Raw genomic sequence first — 16,322 nt, 5'->3', positions numbered from 1 at the left:
AGGAAACACCTTCTCTCCAGTCTACAAATTCCAAGAAGCACAGAACTTAACAAATAAATAATAAAAAATGTTTAAGATAACTAGAAAGAATATTATTTTCTTCTTAAAATATGTTGGTTTTAAAATTATGGTCGCACATGCTGATGCAGGAAATTATTTTAACAATAATCCACGTTTTTCTCCATTTAAGACATGTCCAATATTGTTCGTGATAAAGTAGTAACTAGTTATGTTTGTAAAAAAAAAAAGAATATCAAGAGAAATGGGAAATTGGTTGATAGCATTTACCTTAAAATCTGTTGTCTGAAGTGGCATGTATTAAAATGGTTTTAGGGAGTAACTGAAGTTACTCTTCAAAAACAAATCTAAGTTCTTCAGGGCAATAAGAATAGCAACATGTGAAACACAGGAATTACAGTTCTTGATCTCTTGCCTCTTAGTCTTATCTAACATTTCTGAAAAACAATGCCTGGGATAATCCACCATTAAACAATCTTTCTGATTATACGTTGTGAACAAGGAGGTCTTCCAGCACAATAAAAGCCCTCCTTCAGATAATGTGAGTTGCCTAGAAAAGCTACTCTGTGTCCAGTTAGAGGATAACAAGAAATCTGTTCTATATTTTGCATGTAGAATCAGGGGTTTCAAATTTTCACCTCAGTCTTTTACTAGCAGCAGGCATTATTTGTATTACAACAGCACCTAGGAGCAATGATCAGAGACCAGAAGCACACTGTGGTAGAGGCTCTATCAACCTGGGACAAAAAGATAAAGCAAACAGAGGACAGAGACACACACAGATGGGCATACATGTGAACAATGAGACAGTCTTCGTCATGGGACAGTAGTATTTCCAGTGCATTATCAGCTGATCTACTGTAAAACTTTTTTATGCATCATAGAAAAAAAGTGCTTGAAGACTTTAAAGGATGTATTTGTTCACGGACAAAGAGCTTCTCCTAAGCAAGGGGGACAGGGAAGAAAGTACAAGGATGCTGTGTGGCAAATGTTATGTTAGCATAGGTTATAATCAGAGTTTATTCAACCTCTTCATATTGAAGGAAAGAAAACAGTCCTGAACAATCTGCAAGAAAAGGTAGTTGTACTTCTACATGCACAGATTCAAGAGGACTTAAAAATACACTACTCAGTATACATATTTAGAAATACCGACAGAGAACTCCACTTACCTCCTCCCACCCGCTTCAGTACTACAGCACTTTGTCACTTGCCATGTGTTCCATGTTATGATAAATGTATTATCTTTGAACTGCAAGTATGGCATAGGAACATATATTTCTTTTCCAAACACTGCATACCATTTAGTTATTTCAGAAGTATTTAGTCATGAATGTCCTTTGCTCTTCTTGACAGATAAGAAGTAAGGAACAACGGGCATTCCCCAATGTGCAAGGAAGATAGCAACGACTGTGGTGTACTGAGTCTGTATTCAACACAAACGTTAGGTGAGCAAACAGTATCAGTCTAAACATTCAAAATATTTGCATTATAATTCTATTATTTTCTTAGTACTTTCCCTTTAAAGGCAGCTACTAAGTAGATTTCTTATGAACTCAAGGCCAAAAACACTTATCAAAGCCACAACATTCTCAGCTAATAAATTTACACAGTTAGACAAATACAAATCTGAGGATGGAACTAGTCATCTTCTGATTCTTTGTGTTACATACTCTTGAGTTTGAGTTAACTAATTAGTTACAAACTCTACAATTTCAGCCAGGAATCAATGTGAGACCATTTTGTCAACATGTACTGGTGCTATGTATCATTATTCTCTACTTTCTGGTCCAAGAGGGCTATACCCAACAAATTATTTTTTAGGCAACTTGTTAGACCTAGGAGTTTATTAGAAAAATATATGGCTTATGGCTTGAAAGACCATAAAGTGGTTTAAAGAGACCTCAGGGACAATGATTTATCTACCAGAATCAACTTTCTCTTCAGGCTGCCGCAACAGAGCATGGAAATATGAAAAACAGGATTAAAGATTCAAGTTATCTGCTTAAAAAACACATATGCTTTATCGTTGATGAAGAATGACACCTCAAAAGTTATCTGGATGGTGTGACATAAGATTCCACAACCAGCTTCCACATTTTGTGTAAAGTGGTGTTAAAGACTTCCTTTTATCAGAATTGTTGGAGCTCATACCACAATTTTTAGCTGCTGAATCTGCATACTAGATACAAATGTTAAAAAGTAATACCTGTGGAATTTGCAACTTGTTCTTTTCTTTTTTAAAGAAAACAATGTTATTCCCATTATAGGTCTCGAGAATTGAGATGTAAGGGGATTAAGGGGAATATTCACATTACCTAATTTAGCACTTACAAGTTTAGGTTACGAAGACTTTCTTTAGAATGACTCCATCTAACAGAGGGAGAAACTAACTGAAATGGTCTTTCAGAGAAGAAATCCAAGGTCTTCTAAACTACCCCTTTAAAGGCACTAACTTTTCGATTTTCTACCCAAGAACAGCAGCCTCCACATGTTTCTAAGAAGTTAGGCAGTGTACATTCCCCTGTGTTTTGTCGGAGTCTGAAAACTCTCTTAACAATTTAAACTGATCTTAGTGATGGCTGCCAGGGTTATGCCCCCTGGACATGCATTCCCATCACCTCTTTTGCATTGTCCCTGACACTTGTGTGACCCCAATGTGAGCTAGTTCAGGGAGCTAAACCAGCTGAAAATTAACTTTAAAAAAGCCTAGATCTACATTTCTAATGTTAGTGAGGGTGCCGTTTCTGTTACACCTCAGGGGCATTTCACAGATAAAACATATGATTAGCAACAGACTAGCATATATTCTAGTAATATAGCTATTATTTTTCATAGCAAGGGCAGAACAAAAAATAACTCTTAGTAAACCAAAAATACTAATGATCAAGATACAGTATACAAATACTATGTAAGCTGAGAAGCCAAGAATTTGTATAATGAATAGATCTTCCAGAAACAGTCATATATGTTTAAAAGTAATTAAATTAGCATGCAAGTTAAAATACAAGGTTCTTCCCTTCTCAGCCATGTAACCCCTTGAACTCAGACCTGCAAGTGCTACATGAATTGCTATAGAAACTACTGGAAGTTCCACAGCTGTGACATTTCATAGACCATGTCCACAAAGGAATTGGAAAGTTTTACTTAGATGAAAAAACATTTCATCGCATCTATTTAGCACCTAGTTATAACCAATAAAGCAAGAAAACAATACACTTTCCATAAGTCTGCCAGCCGCTACACATCTCCAGTTTAATAAATTTAACTAGACTGCATGTGAGGCCACTTATCAGAAGAGTCCTAGGGAATGAAAATTATGAAATTGTCTGAAATAGTCTGTAACAAGACCAACATCAGCACAGGCAGAAACACCTCCAGAAAACCCAACTGCTTCAGGAACAGACCTTTCATGGAGTTATATTTTTGTTCCGCATGTGTGGTGAAGGGTCATCTTTGAGGCACATGGAGAGAAGAGTCTTTATTCACTAGAAAATACTCACTCAATAGTCAGAAATAGAGTCCAAGTCTCACCAATCACCTGCTTTCCAGCTGTAATAACTGTAAGGAGTCTAATGCAATGCCACTCTATAGCTGCTAACAGTTCTTCCTTTAGTCCACACAAAAGTCTTCTTGTGCTGAATGTAAAAGATTTGAAGTAAATGAAAGATGGGGCCAAGCACTGACAAGAAAACAAAATACTGAAAAACTGATCTGTGAGCAGTACTCAATTCTAACTAAGGAAAACAGTAAAATAATACATATCAATTTAAACTTAATCATAATGCACATACATAAAGAATTCAGATTAAAGATGCACAAGTGATCTTGGTTTTGACATTTTCTAATCTTTGCACAAATCTTATAAAAATTATTCTCGTTTCTATGTTATAACTTCAAGAAAACACAATTTTGAAGAGACCAACAAATCATCAATTTATTTGTTAAAAACCATTTAAATGCATATTATGTACATATATATTCAGAAGGAGGAAGTAAGGGTCTATTTCTGCAATGAACTCAGCATGAACAAGACTTTGCTCCATGAGGAATCTAATTTCCTCTAGTCTGGCCACAGACTCATTACAGCAAAAAGGTCCAAGTGAATCAAATAACTAGTCCACTCAGAATGTGGCATTCAGGTAAAGCTGTATACAAAGTTGCTAAATGCATGAAAATCTTTTATTTGAATCAAGAGTGTGTTCAAGAGTTGTACATATGTTCTGGTAAGAACAATAAAACAACAACTACAAAATCCCTCTGAGATGTACAAGCCCTTCACTTAAGAGCTTCCTAATAATTCACTTTAAAATTGTTTACTACAATTACTATGGTTTGTTTAATCAGTCAGACAATCTTTAAAATATTAGCCAAAATTTGTCTTTGTTATTCAAAATATGACTATACCCAGAGATGACGGAGCCTTCCAGAACAACCTTTCAAGGACTAAGAGTCATGGACACAGATTCCCTTCCATTTTTCTGAAATGATGTGAAAGTCACACAGCATAACTCTGAGACTGAACCACCACAACTTCTCTCTCTGTACCTAGGTCATTCCTGGTCTAAGCATCTTCTGGTAATGCATGGAAACAACATTGGTAACACCTGTTAACATGGTCTCCTTTCACCTCTAACAGTACTAATACACTGCACTCTCCAGAAACTAACTGAAACACTGTACTTAAAATGTTAATACATATGTATACATATCTCTTTGAACTGGCTTTGAGAAGTCTTAAGAATAAGTCATTTTTCAGCAAAACATAAGCATATAAACAAAACCTAGATTTACCACAGTAGAGAGAGTTAGAAATGGCATGATAAGCCATAGAAAAAGCCAACTCTTTCCACCCCATTTCTGTTTAGACTAGGCTTGTATCTACTCCTCCAAATAATTTTTTTAATTATTATAATTATATAAACAAAGAATTCACCTGTTTAAAAACTAACATGTATTTTAAAAGTTCATCTAAGCAAAGGGAACATAAGAGGTAAATCCAGTACAAATTAACAAGTTTCCAATAAACAGCAACAGAATCATTTGGAATTAGAAATGCATCATTCTACATTTAATTCAGAATGCTCTTCACTCTCCAATAAGTACTGCCCTCACATTTAACCACATCTCTGTCCTTGCAACAACTAAACACTCTATGCAAGTTGCTTATCATCTCTGCATCTAATGCAGTTTGAAATTTGCTTGAAAATGCTTCCTACACTTAGCATATTTATAAACTACATCAGATCAAATATTTGAATTAAAAAAGTTGGGCCCCAGAAACACTGTCTTCTATCTTCCATGTCACAACTGCTGTGAAAGCATAATAGATATCAGTATCACCTTAAATGCACGCTCAGGTACATGTAGAATTCTGAATTACAGATTTGATCAAGTAGCATAAAAAGATTCCATTGCTGTAAAACTAAGAAATATCAGACAAGCTTCTCTTTCTTAATGTTTAAAGATACCCATCTCCTGCTGGAGAAGCTTAAAGCTTAGCACTGCTTTTATCTATTTTAAAATCATTCTGAACAACAGCCATCAATCCGAAGAAGTATATTTTCTAAGTATCCTTTCACTCTTCAACAAAAGTAAGACATTGAAAAGGTACTTAATGCATTAAGATGCATGTAGAATAGCCTCTAGCAACTTCCAACCTATTTAAATAAGTAGAATTTCTGTTTCCATACAAATAGTCTAGTATTTTAGTAAACACTTTGTACCTCTGTAGACATCAGTGTTTGTTAATCTCATATATAACTAATAAATTCCAATCCTGCAAAGAGCTTTATGTATTCCACAGGACTATGCCCAGGCATGCTGGACCACTGAGCGAGGTCACTGCAGGATAACGTTCTTCTAAGTACAGTAGCTAGTTACGGTGTCAAAATGATTCACTTCTACCATCACCTTGCAAATTCTGATTTGATAATTATAGTGATTATCAATTAGCATCTCATTACTATTTGATGACACACAATGACTTGAGGCTAACTAGCACCTAATACTCAAATTTAACAAAAATGCCATGAAAAGAGGCATCATGGCAGAGGCTAGCAGGCATAAAGAACTGAGTAAACAAAGAAATGTGCAACAGTGTTCAGACTCTTAGAGGTTAATTGTTCCAGCAAGCTTCCCATTCACAGATGGGCCAACGTGGTAAGCCAGATGAGCCACACAGAGTCTGTGCGGACCTGCAGCCGTGACAGAAGTGAGAGCACCACTCCAGGCTATGCCCACGGGACAGGCCCCAACCTCTGTCAGCTGTATGCGTCTTCCACCCAGAAAATTAATCCCAGAAGGTCTGTGCTAATAATACTAAGGTTTGAAGAGAATACTTTATTATTCAGTACAATAAACCATTGTATGTTTCGTAATAATTAAATTCACTTTAAGAAGTAAAAAGAAATCAAATAAATCATTATATCTAATTATGTAACACAACTACCAGAAGACAGAAAAGCTGAAGAGCTAAGCACAAAATGAATTTACAAGTGGTTTGCCTCTAGATCTGCTTTTACATGGATGATCATTCAAGTCTAGAGAACACTCAACCAACCTGTTGCAGTTGAAAACCTTTTCTTCCATTCACCTTACAGTATAAAATACTTAATCTCAATGACTTTAATCTGTTTCCTATGAACTAGGAACCTGCATTTCAGTATGCCTGAAATATTTCTTATTTCTTTAATGCTGAAATAGTTATTATAGAAACATTAGCTGGTTATAGCATAGTATTATGATTCATTCGAAATAGCCATGGCCCATATATTTAGAATGTTCATTTTTTTATCACATGAAAAGAGTGGAGTCATGTAATTCTCTCATTCATATGACATCATTGCATTACAAACTTTCTGTGGCTGCAACAGAATTTCCATTTTCATAAACGACATTTATAAAAATTGTCATCTAAAGTAAATTTTTGTATTAAAATGATGAATGTACTAGAATCCCTTAAAATTCAGCACCGTAAGTTATAAATGAATACAAATTTTTTGAAAACCTAGTAGAAGTGCTCTGCGTTAAGACCTCCATGCTGGTTTATGTGTCAAAGAATTTTTAGAGGACTAACTGTAATTTGCATTTTCTGCATTATATAAAAATAAAAACATATTTTGCTTCTGCATTATATAATTGTTCTATCTTTCATTGTTTAATGTCTTCTAAACTGCTTTATCTATGTCAATATTTCTGAGAAATAATGTATCTAACTCTCTTAGCTTCCCTTCCCCCTCTTAAATACTGATGGGTGAAACTAACTTGGTGTTAGGACTTTTCTTTAGGATAGTTTGTAAACACTATGTAACTCCCCAACGTGTATCAAAAACTGATAATACTGCAAATGCTTAGTAATCTGAAATATGCTGTTGAAAAATTTTTCTATACTATATGCTAAACAAAAGTTTCAATTCACTTTTTAATCCAATAAGATGGCTAGTTTACTACTAAACCACAAAAAACTGTTTTATATGGCATCTATACTGATTCCTGAATCACTAGCACTTAAAACTGCCTTATATGAAAAATCTTTGCATTTTTAATGTAAACAGCAAGAATCATCAGCATTTGTCTTCCGAAATGAAGCATCATGTTGGCATCTATCAAAAACAACTACCAAAAGAAAAAAAAAGTGACATGAATTTCAATTTGCAGAGAGAATTATTTCAGGTGTGTCTTGTTTCAGAATAACAATACCCTGTTAGGGCTTGCAGGGCTCAGCATAAGGAGTTTGGGAATAGCAATGACAGCATAAACAAAGCACTGAAAAAGGTTTATGAGGGTGGAGTCCATTATTCAACAGTGGATTAAAATGCTTCTGTATCCTGCGGCTCCAAACTTTCTGAGGATGCAGCAGTAGACCCTGAGCAGTCAACTACAGCAGACTTGGCTTACAACCCTTCTTCCTCAACACACAAGCCCATCCAGTTATTAAAACTGAATGCATCGTTGTTCCCTATGAAATACTTGAAAACAAAGAACTAAAACACAAAGACCATTCCCCTTTACAGAGTACTAACTTCCGCTTTTAATAACTAACTCCTCATCCCACACGACACAGCTCTGCATTGTCCAACACATACCACTTCAGTCAGACAATGCACACAGCAATAAAACTCAACCCAGCAAAGAAAGTGAAAGCTGCGTTTGTTCAGCATGTTCTTTGGCGCAGCCAACTGTAATGCTTCTGCCTGCCATTTATTGTTTGCTCTGTCAAAGGATTATTAAGAATTAAGCTACATTTGGCAATTTTTTGAGCAGGGAATTTACATGCAGAGTGACTGACGCTTGATATTTAAAGTCTATTGGTCGACTCTGACCGTTTACAAGTGACTCATTTGACTGCAAGGATCTGTGATGTGGAAATGGTCAGATACGAATCAATTGCAGTTTTTGTCTCGGGTAAATGTTACTTGGCCATCCAAAAGAAATGAACAATGCTCGAACCGAGGTTCACATAGAATAGTACTCCTATGTTTACAGAATTCCTTTTACATGCCTGATTTAGTTCCAGTTGGCGGATTTATGACTCCCCTTCTCCTAATAACTTATCTCCGCGCACAGTGTTTTCAAACACACACACAACCAGCAGTTAACTCTTTTGCTGCCTAAAAGAACAGAAATATATGGACGTATTTAAGTAAATAAAAAAGGTAGGTTTGGTCTTGATAGGGCTATTGATTCTCTCTGGGAGGTGAGCATAGGGGAAGGACAGGACAAGAAAGGGAGAGAAGCATGTAGCTACAGTTTGCAGATCACTGTTCCATAAAGAAACGATTGTGTGTGAGAAACGACCATTCCTACATGAAATCAGCTCAGTGCAAATTCTGCAGTTTACCTCTGATAAGGATAAAGTAAAAGGGTTTCTCTGTACCCGAGCAAGATTCCCTTCCTCTCAGAAGGCAGATGCAGCATTTCTATAAACAAAAATGTCTCTAGCCCTACCTTGTGCCAGTGCTTGCAACATGTGGAGCTGAAGCAACAGAAACGCCCACCATCCCCGACAGAAGATGAAACAGAAGTTTAACTTTATCATCATTCCGCCTCGCCTGCTACTCCTTCGGGCAATAATTTCGCGATCCACCTTTCTTTCCACCGTTATTGCCTCACCGATGCCCCTCCGATCCGACTGCCTGCCACTCCTGGCAGCGCTTTGGTCATTGCTCATTCTGCACCCCGAGGCCGGGCTCTCTTTGGTGGGCTGGGAACATCCCCTGCTGCCTTTGTCCCAGAGTTTGGGGGGACCAGAAGCCCCGACTTCACAGGAACGACGGACTCTTTGATTTGTGCTCACTTTGCACGCAACCCGAAAGCAGCACCCCCTGTGCCTCCCGGTATGATAATCGCCACCTAAGTCAATGTTTCTTGTGGAGGTATTGATTGCACCAAAACAACCAGTCAGAAATGTGAAACACATGTTTCTCTGCACTGTTACATCCAATGCCTTCAAAAGAGAGGGAGTAAGTTTATGGGCATCAGTATTTCAGTAAATCCATATCGTTCAGCACATCACGAACAGAAACAGAGAAAGACTGATCCATCTTAGCCACCAGTAGACAATCCAAAGAGTACCTTTCATACCGCAACGTTGATGGAAACTGTTACCCCTGTGATTTTTATGAGGCGTGGTGAGTTATCCAGCATGTGTCCCATACTCCTGTAAAAACCTGGCGATGGAAGTGTTAAATTCTCGTAGAGGAAGGGGGGGGGGGGAGGGGCAGCGTCAAAGAAAAAAAAAAACTAATTGAAAGTATCTCGCTATTCCTTGCACTAAGGATTTATTTCAGACAATTTCAAGATTAGCCATGCAGACAGGGTAGTCTCCAGATATCCCCGCAAAGCTCTGCATAGTTTATATTAATCCGCTTTTCCTTTGGATACAAATCTCCGCCGCCAACAGGAGGGTCTGAAGGGTCCTCGAGCAGGTAAATTGAGCAGCTCCGGCTGCGGTCCCAGCTCGCTGTGCAGTCAGCCGGCCCCAGACCAGCGCCGGTCTCACCGCAACTCTCCCGTTCAGCCGGAGGTAGGGAAAAACCTCAGCTGATCCTATCTCCCTCCCCTTCGGAGGCTGGTGCCGATATCTTGCTCGCAGGGAGACCACCACAGAAATCTCCTCTAACATGTAAAGCGCTTTTCTTCTAGCCGGCTACGGTCGCAGCAACGAAACAAACCCTCAGCTGGATAATGTCCGGGGCGGGGGGGGGGGGGGGGGGGGGAGGGAAAAATCCCGAAACAAACAGCAACAAGGTGAAATCCTTCCAGTTTTGCTTAGATGGACTCCTGCTTTCCTTGTTTATGCAGCCCAGGGATCCTGGTTCTTCCTCAGAGCGTCTCTCCCTCGCAGAAGCTGTAAACACAAGAGGGAAAAGCGCTATCACAACAGCAGCGGCGGCGGCAATAAAACCGTACCGAAATAAAAAAAATAAAAAAGGAAAAAAAAAAAAGCAAGCGCTGAAGGTTTTACATTTAAACAATGCATCGGGTATAGTTTCAGTCCCGCCTTCCGTAAAGGGAAAAGTTTCGTAGGAGATCCCCCCCCCCCCTTATTAAAAAGAAAGGACACGAGTAGTTCTAAAAGAAGTACACCCCGGATAAACGCAAGTTAGAAACAAAGCACCTAGGCGCGAAGTTGATCAAACAAAAAGTCTTCTCGGCTCTCCCGCCCCCACCAGCGAAAGACAGCCTGAACTTTCCTCGCCTCCTCCAGCCCCAGCGCGGTTTGAACCCTCCCCCGGGCAGCGGGCTCGCCCCCCGCCCGCCACCCCCCCTCAGGCGCCCACCTCCCCCCTCGTCCTCGCTCCCCTCTCACCTCCCTCACAACCGGCAGAGGCCCTCCCCGCCCCGGCCGCCGCCTCCCCTCCCGCCTCCCCGCCCCGAACACACGCCGCGCCTCGTCCCACCTTCCCCCGACCTACACCTCGCGGGGGCTGTGACTGGGGGGGGGGGGGCGGGCGGACCATCCTCCGCGGAGCTGAGGAGGGAGCTGCGGGGTGGGGGGCTGTGTCTGTGGAACTGTCAGGACTGGGCGGCGCGGGGGGGGGGGATCTTAGTACAGGTTTGCCCGCCGGCTCTCCACAGACGCTGGTCCCCCCCCACCCCCGCCGCCTCACACCGCTCCTCGCCTCAGCACCCCGCCCCTCCCTCACCCCCTCCGCTAGCACCGCCTCCAGCCCGGCCGCTGATTGGCCGGCAAAGGCGCTCGGGGGGCGCAGGGAACCGCGCTCGCGCAAGGCGGGAGCGATGTTCTCCCGCGTCCCCGCGCGGGCTTAACGGCCGCTGCGCGTGCGCGCCTGGCGGCACGTTCTCCCGCGCGTTCGCTGCGCCCCCTAGGCCTGTGAGGCGGCGCCGCCTCTGTGGCGGCTGCTGGCGGGGGCACGGCGGGCGCGGCCGGGAAGGCCGGGGTGCGGTTGCTCCGGCTGCTGCCTTCCCGGCGGCTATTCTTTTTTTTTTGTCAGCGAACAAGGGAAAGAGCAGGTACGTGACCAAGCCAGGGAGCCTGGGGGCGCGAGTTAGCGCACGCCCACGCCCGTTTCCTGCTCTTTGTGTTACGTTTCGTTCAGCCCGCCGGGCTGGCAGGACAGCAAAGTTTCGGAGCTTGGTTTCATTCCGCGAGTTTAGCGAGTGTTTGGGTTGAAGGTTGGCAGGCGGCTTCTGCTCTTTTTCTTCTTGTTGACAACGTGTCGCTTATGATCTAGTCATGCAGGCAAACATAGTAAATTACCTCATCAAGTGCAAGGTCATTTTTTTCGTGTTATTAACAGCTGGCAGTATGGGTTTCTGACTGAGGTATATTGTTCAGGAAAGCACCTTCTTTTCATGCCTTTGTTATTTTATAGCATAAATGAGGTAAAGCGTTCAGTGGTTCCACACCACCCCAGTACAGGTGAACAGCGTTTACTGGGTTCCACACCACCCCAGTACAGGTGAACAGCGTTTACTGGGTTCCACACCACCCCAGTACAGGTGAACGGTGTTTACTGGTTCCGCGGCAGTGTCTGCCTGGTGCGTGCAACACGTGCTCCTCAGCTGCACCCTCCGATTCACCATCGAAGCCAGCAAATCCATGCAAACTGCTAGTCAGTTTTTTCTGCTTGACCCTCCCTTTGTATCTCCCAGGTAAATCTTGTCTGCCAGATTCTTACCTAGACTAGTGCCTGATTCTTCTACTAACAGGTTATTAAGGTTTATGATATCCATTTTCTGTCCACCCTTCTCCCCTGTGTGTGAAAGCTTGTTGCTCCTACTCTCAGGAAGTTGCTGTACTTAAATTCTTCTCCTGTTCTGTCACCTTTTCCTAGTAACTAAAAGCCATGAGCTGCACTTCAACAGCCGTCTCTTCCTTATGGCCAAAAGAGTGTAAATGGCAATTCTGTTGTATTGCTCGCGTCACACTTTCCTTTTTTTGTGTGTGTAGACCACATGAACAATTATCTACAGATATCAGGACCCAGTGCTTATGATTTTTCGTTTCAATATGTCTGTTTTGAGAACAATGGAAAGTGAACCTAGATTGTTTTCAACTGTGTTGAGAACTGACCTCAAGGAAATAACAGTCTGTTTGTAACTCCCATTGTGCCATTATTAGTTATTAATTTACTGCAGCATGAAGAAGCTTTTTATTTAGCTAGTAATTTTGAGTGGAACTGATTTACCTTAACTCGAAGTGGAAAGTATATTTAATTGTGTGTGCTTGGTGGCTGTTTTTTTAAGTACTGTTAACAAAAGAGCATAAGGCTGCTGATGGAAATTTTAGTTTAAGATTTTAAATTCATTTTGGTTTGTAAGGAAGTAGTTGGTGCTTCCTTATAAGTTCTAAGGGAGGCAATTTGCAGTGGTTATGTTGTTATTGTCCAGAGTCTGCTGAAAGAGTCATTGTCCCACTGTTAAGTTTCAAACAAAGATGTTGCAGAAAAGAAATACTAATTTCTATTACATTGTTTAATTTTAGTGAAAACTTGTTTCATCTTTGAATTAAAACATTTTCCTTATAGTGCTCTAAATCTGTTCAATGTGCAAACATAAGAGGAAGCTAACCTATTTTCATCATTCAGGCCTTGCTTTTTAAAAATTATTTAAATATGGTAGTATTTTTAATAATTGTCAACTTCACTTTTTGGGTGAAATGTTTTCAGTTTGTTATTTCCTTTTTAACTATAACCATGTCACTTTGACATTTCATAGAGACAATATGTGTGAGGGTTTTTTTCTATTTGCCTTGGTTGCAATAACTGTACTTAATAGCATTCAAATCAGAAAAAAGAAATGAAGTTATCTAGATCAGTAAAAGCATTTCACCACTTACTACCTCTGTTCTGTACCTGCTTCTTCCCTCTCCTGCATGCATGTAACAAGTGAGGAACTAAAGTATTAAACATGCAGCAGGAAGACTAGTAGGAGGACAGCTCTCCCACCTGAAAAAGCAGAAAAAACAAATCTGATGTTTATGAAGACAGAAGAAAGGAGGGCATGGGTTTTCAGGTATTTTATACGTACGTAAAACAAAAGAAGCAGCTATGTAGTTAGTTTCATTTAAAGCTGGAGAAAGGGAGGTAAAAGAGTTTTTTTCCCAATGAATGTTGTGTTCCGCAAGGAGGTTTAAATGCGGTAAGTCTTCTAAGGGCTGCAGACTTTTGTACAGTTAATACAGAGTGCTGAGACATTTTATTTACATACATGGTGAGACAATGAGATGAAAGAGAAAGGAATAGAAGGGTCTGCTACTCAAGACAGGCCATTTAATGAAAGGCAGCTTTCTAGCCAAGAAAACAGAATCACGGAATACTTCGAGAGGGAAATCTCACCAATCTTGTACAACCTTAATTCTTAGCTTCATTTTACAGGACTTTATATCTTCTAGGGTATAGCTTATTGACTCTTTCTAGCATTTGGAGTTAGCTAAACTCCTTTAGAGAGAGCGTTCTCATGTACAAGTATTTTATATGCTTTTTTTGAGAGATGCAGCAGGTTGTTTTGGTCTAGTGTTTCTCCTGATGCAGTCTGTGTTTCTTTCAGTCACTGATGAGTAGTACGCAAAGGGGGTGTAGATTATACCAAATGTAATGTTTTTTCAACCAGGTTATTGCTATGGTTTGCTTGCCTGTTTTAGTCCTGTAAGCCAAGTAGTTATTTTGCATTCATTCTTCTACCAAATTACAAAATTAATCAATGCTTTTTTTTTTTACGTGGTATTTTCCACCAGTGCTGGCTGATGGCTTACTCTACCTGAAAATTTTAACTGGTAAAAAGCCTTTACCAAAAACTTTGAAAATTAAAATTAAATGGAAAGAGATAGGAATACTTTCACAGGCAAAAGAACAACTTACTATAGTACCTTATAATAACTATTGCAACCTGAAAGTTAATATTCTAGTAAGATCTTCATCATAAGCAATGTAGAGCAAGTGGTATTTCTAATTCCTTGGTTAGAAGGGTTTCCTATAGAAGGTATAGATCGTGTGGGTGCCCTGAAAACACTGTTTTGTGCTTTGGTTCTACATTTCCATTATCCTTCATTCAAAAACTTAAAAGTGCAAAACTCAGGGCAAGCGATTGCATTGACTACCACATGGTTTTCCCAGAAAGTATTTATATTGCCTTTCCTTTTCTCCCAAGAGGGACAGAGCTTTAGAAAACAATGAGTATGTGAGTAGAAAGTAACTTGCTTTCAAATGGGATTGGTTTTCAGCATAGTAAATCAACCTGAATGCAGTAAACTATCGGGAGGGGGCTAAAATCTTCCTTAACAAGGGTGTATTCCCAAGGGTCGCTAGCCAGCTGCTTTACTTTTATGGTGTGAATATGCTTCTACATCAATAATAAACATTGCAAGAGAAGAAAAAAAATATCATATTAAGAGCTGGAAGTCTCGGGGGAGACATTAAACAATGACTTCACCACACTTCTGGAAGTATCTTCTGCAGTGAACACTACTGCAAGAACAAGAACAACTCCCATTAAATATTACTGGGCTTAAATAACTTAATATGATGTCAGTTATAAAGCCCCAAAACAAACAGAATGACAGATTTTTGTTTTCTCTATGTGGTTTGAATTTACATAAAAGAAATTAGAATTAGATTTATATACCTCTTAGGTCTGATTTTAAATTCAGAAATGCTAGCAAATTCAGAGTTAAATTCCTTGATTTGCTGCTTAATATGATTGTGCTTAGGAGTCTGGGAACAGACAAGGTACAGTTCTAAGGCACAGTGGTAAAAGTTGAGGGCAGAGTGAATAGATTGAAATGTATGTTTCATGGCTTTTATGAGTGTAAGAGCGATCCTGATAGAGCTGTAGCACAGCTGTGTTTATGTTCAAATACAGTTAAACTGATGGGGACAAAGTCTGTACAGCCAGGAGAAGGGGCCAGTGTAGTTTCTGAACTATCCCGTCTTCTGTATGATCCCAATGTAACAATAGGCTTTCGTATTTAGCTATCAGAAGAAATTCACAATGACCTAGCCACGTTGCCCTGCTGTGTTTTATGGAGTAGAGAGTTAGCAAAGTAACATAAAGGATCAAGACAACAGGTTCTGCGTTTTTGAAATGTAGACGTTTGAAAACATTCTTAGAGCCTCCCAGAGGAAGACTACAGGGGCTGTAATGATTTTACTCCAGGCAAGTTTGGCTAGAATGTAGAGAGAGATCTTATTTTAAGAAGTCTGTGTCTTCAAACACCAGCCGGTCTGGCTATCCAGCCATGGGCTGCAGAGATAGCCCTTTCGTGATTCAGATGACGCCCCAGGTGTAAGTGACCTGAGTGCTTTCAGGAATGTCAAAAAATGCCCATAAATACAAGGGAGGACTTTGGACAAAGTCTAAATCTTTTGGTTGTACCTAACCTTTATACTTATGAGTGCCATCTTGGTAACTCAGTCTTCTAGTTGATTGGGGGGGGAAATTAAATCAGAACCTGAAACTATAAGTACAAAAGAGATCTACTAAATTGCAACAGAGTATTACTACTGAAATGCATTAATGCATCATCTTACGCTCGGTCACACTAGGCAGCAGACTTTCAGAGAACACCAGCAGACTATAGGGAGTGTGGTGTTAGCGGCTCTCTCCATTCCCCTCCCCCCCCCCCGCTTTTTTTTTTTTTCCTCCAGAACTGAACCAAAACCCATCTGCAACATTAAAAGCTACTGCCTCTGCAGGATGTGTTTCAGGTAGAACATAAAACATTAAACACTTTGAAATGAGATTAGATTTCATGGGGTTTTCCACTTTTCAAAGCAGTAACTTTGATATTTAAAAAAAATACCAAAGCAACAAACTGAAGTCATAGTATACCATGCAAG

The 16,322-nt window shown here is 40.1% G+C and overlaps 2 protein-coding genes across 3 annotated transcripts in view; one reads left to right on the top strand and one right to left on the bottom strand.

Moving 5' to 3' along the window:
- The window catches only part of SDK1 (sidekick cell adhesion molecule 1), a 429,398-nt gene extending 419,169 nt beyond the window's left edge, over positions 1-10,229 (bottom strand). For both annotated transcript variants that reach the window (XM_075436492.1, XM_075436493.1), the window contains exon 1: positions 8,968-10,229. In XM_075436492.1, the coding sequence (XP_075292607.1) occupies positions 8,968-9,439 (472 nt within the window). In that variant the 5' untranslated portion in view covers positions 9,440-10,229. The remainder of the gene's footprint in view (positions 1-8,967) is intronic.
- Positions 10,230-11,414: 1,185 nt separating this feature from the next.
- Positions 11,415-16,322, top strand: part of CARD11 (caspase recruitment domain family member 11) — a 114,616-nt gene continuing 109,708 nt past the window's right edge. Inside the window, exon 1 of the mRNA XM_075436757.1 lies at positions 11,415-11,496. The gene's annotated coding sequence lies outside the window, so the exon portion shown is untranslated. The remainder of the gene's footprint in view (positions 11,497-16,322) is intronic.

This window comes from Opisthocomus hoazin, chromosome 15 (assembly GCF_030867145.1).
Source record: "Opisthocomus hoazin isolate bOpiHoa1 chromosome 15, bOpiHoa1.hap1, whole genome shotgun sequence".
Lineage (NCBI taxonomy): Eukaryota > Metazoa > Chordata > Aves > Opisthocomiformes > Opisthocomidae > Opisthocomus > Opisthocomus hoazin.
This window is presented reverse-complemented; position numbering and strand designations above follow the sequence as displayed.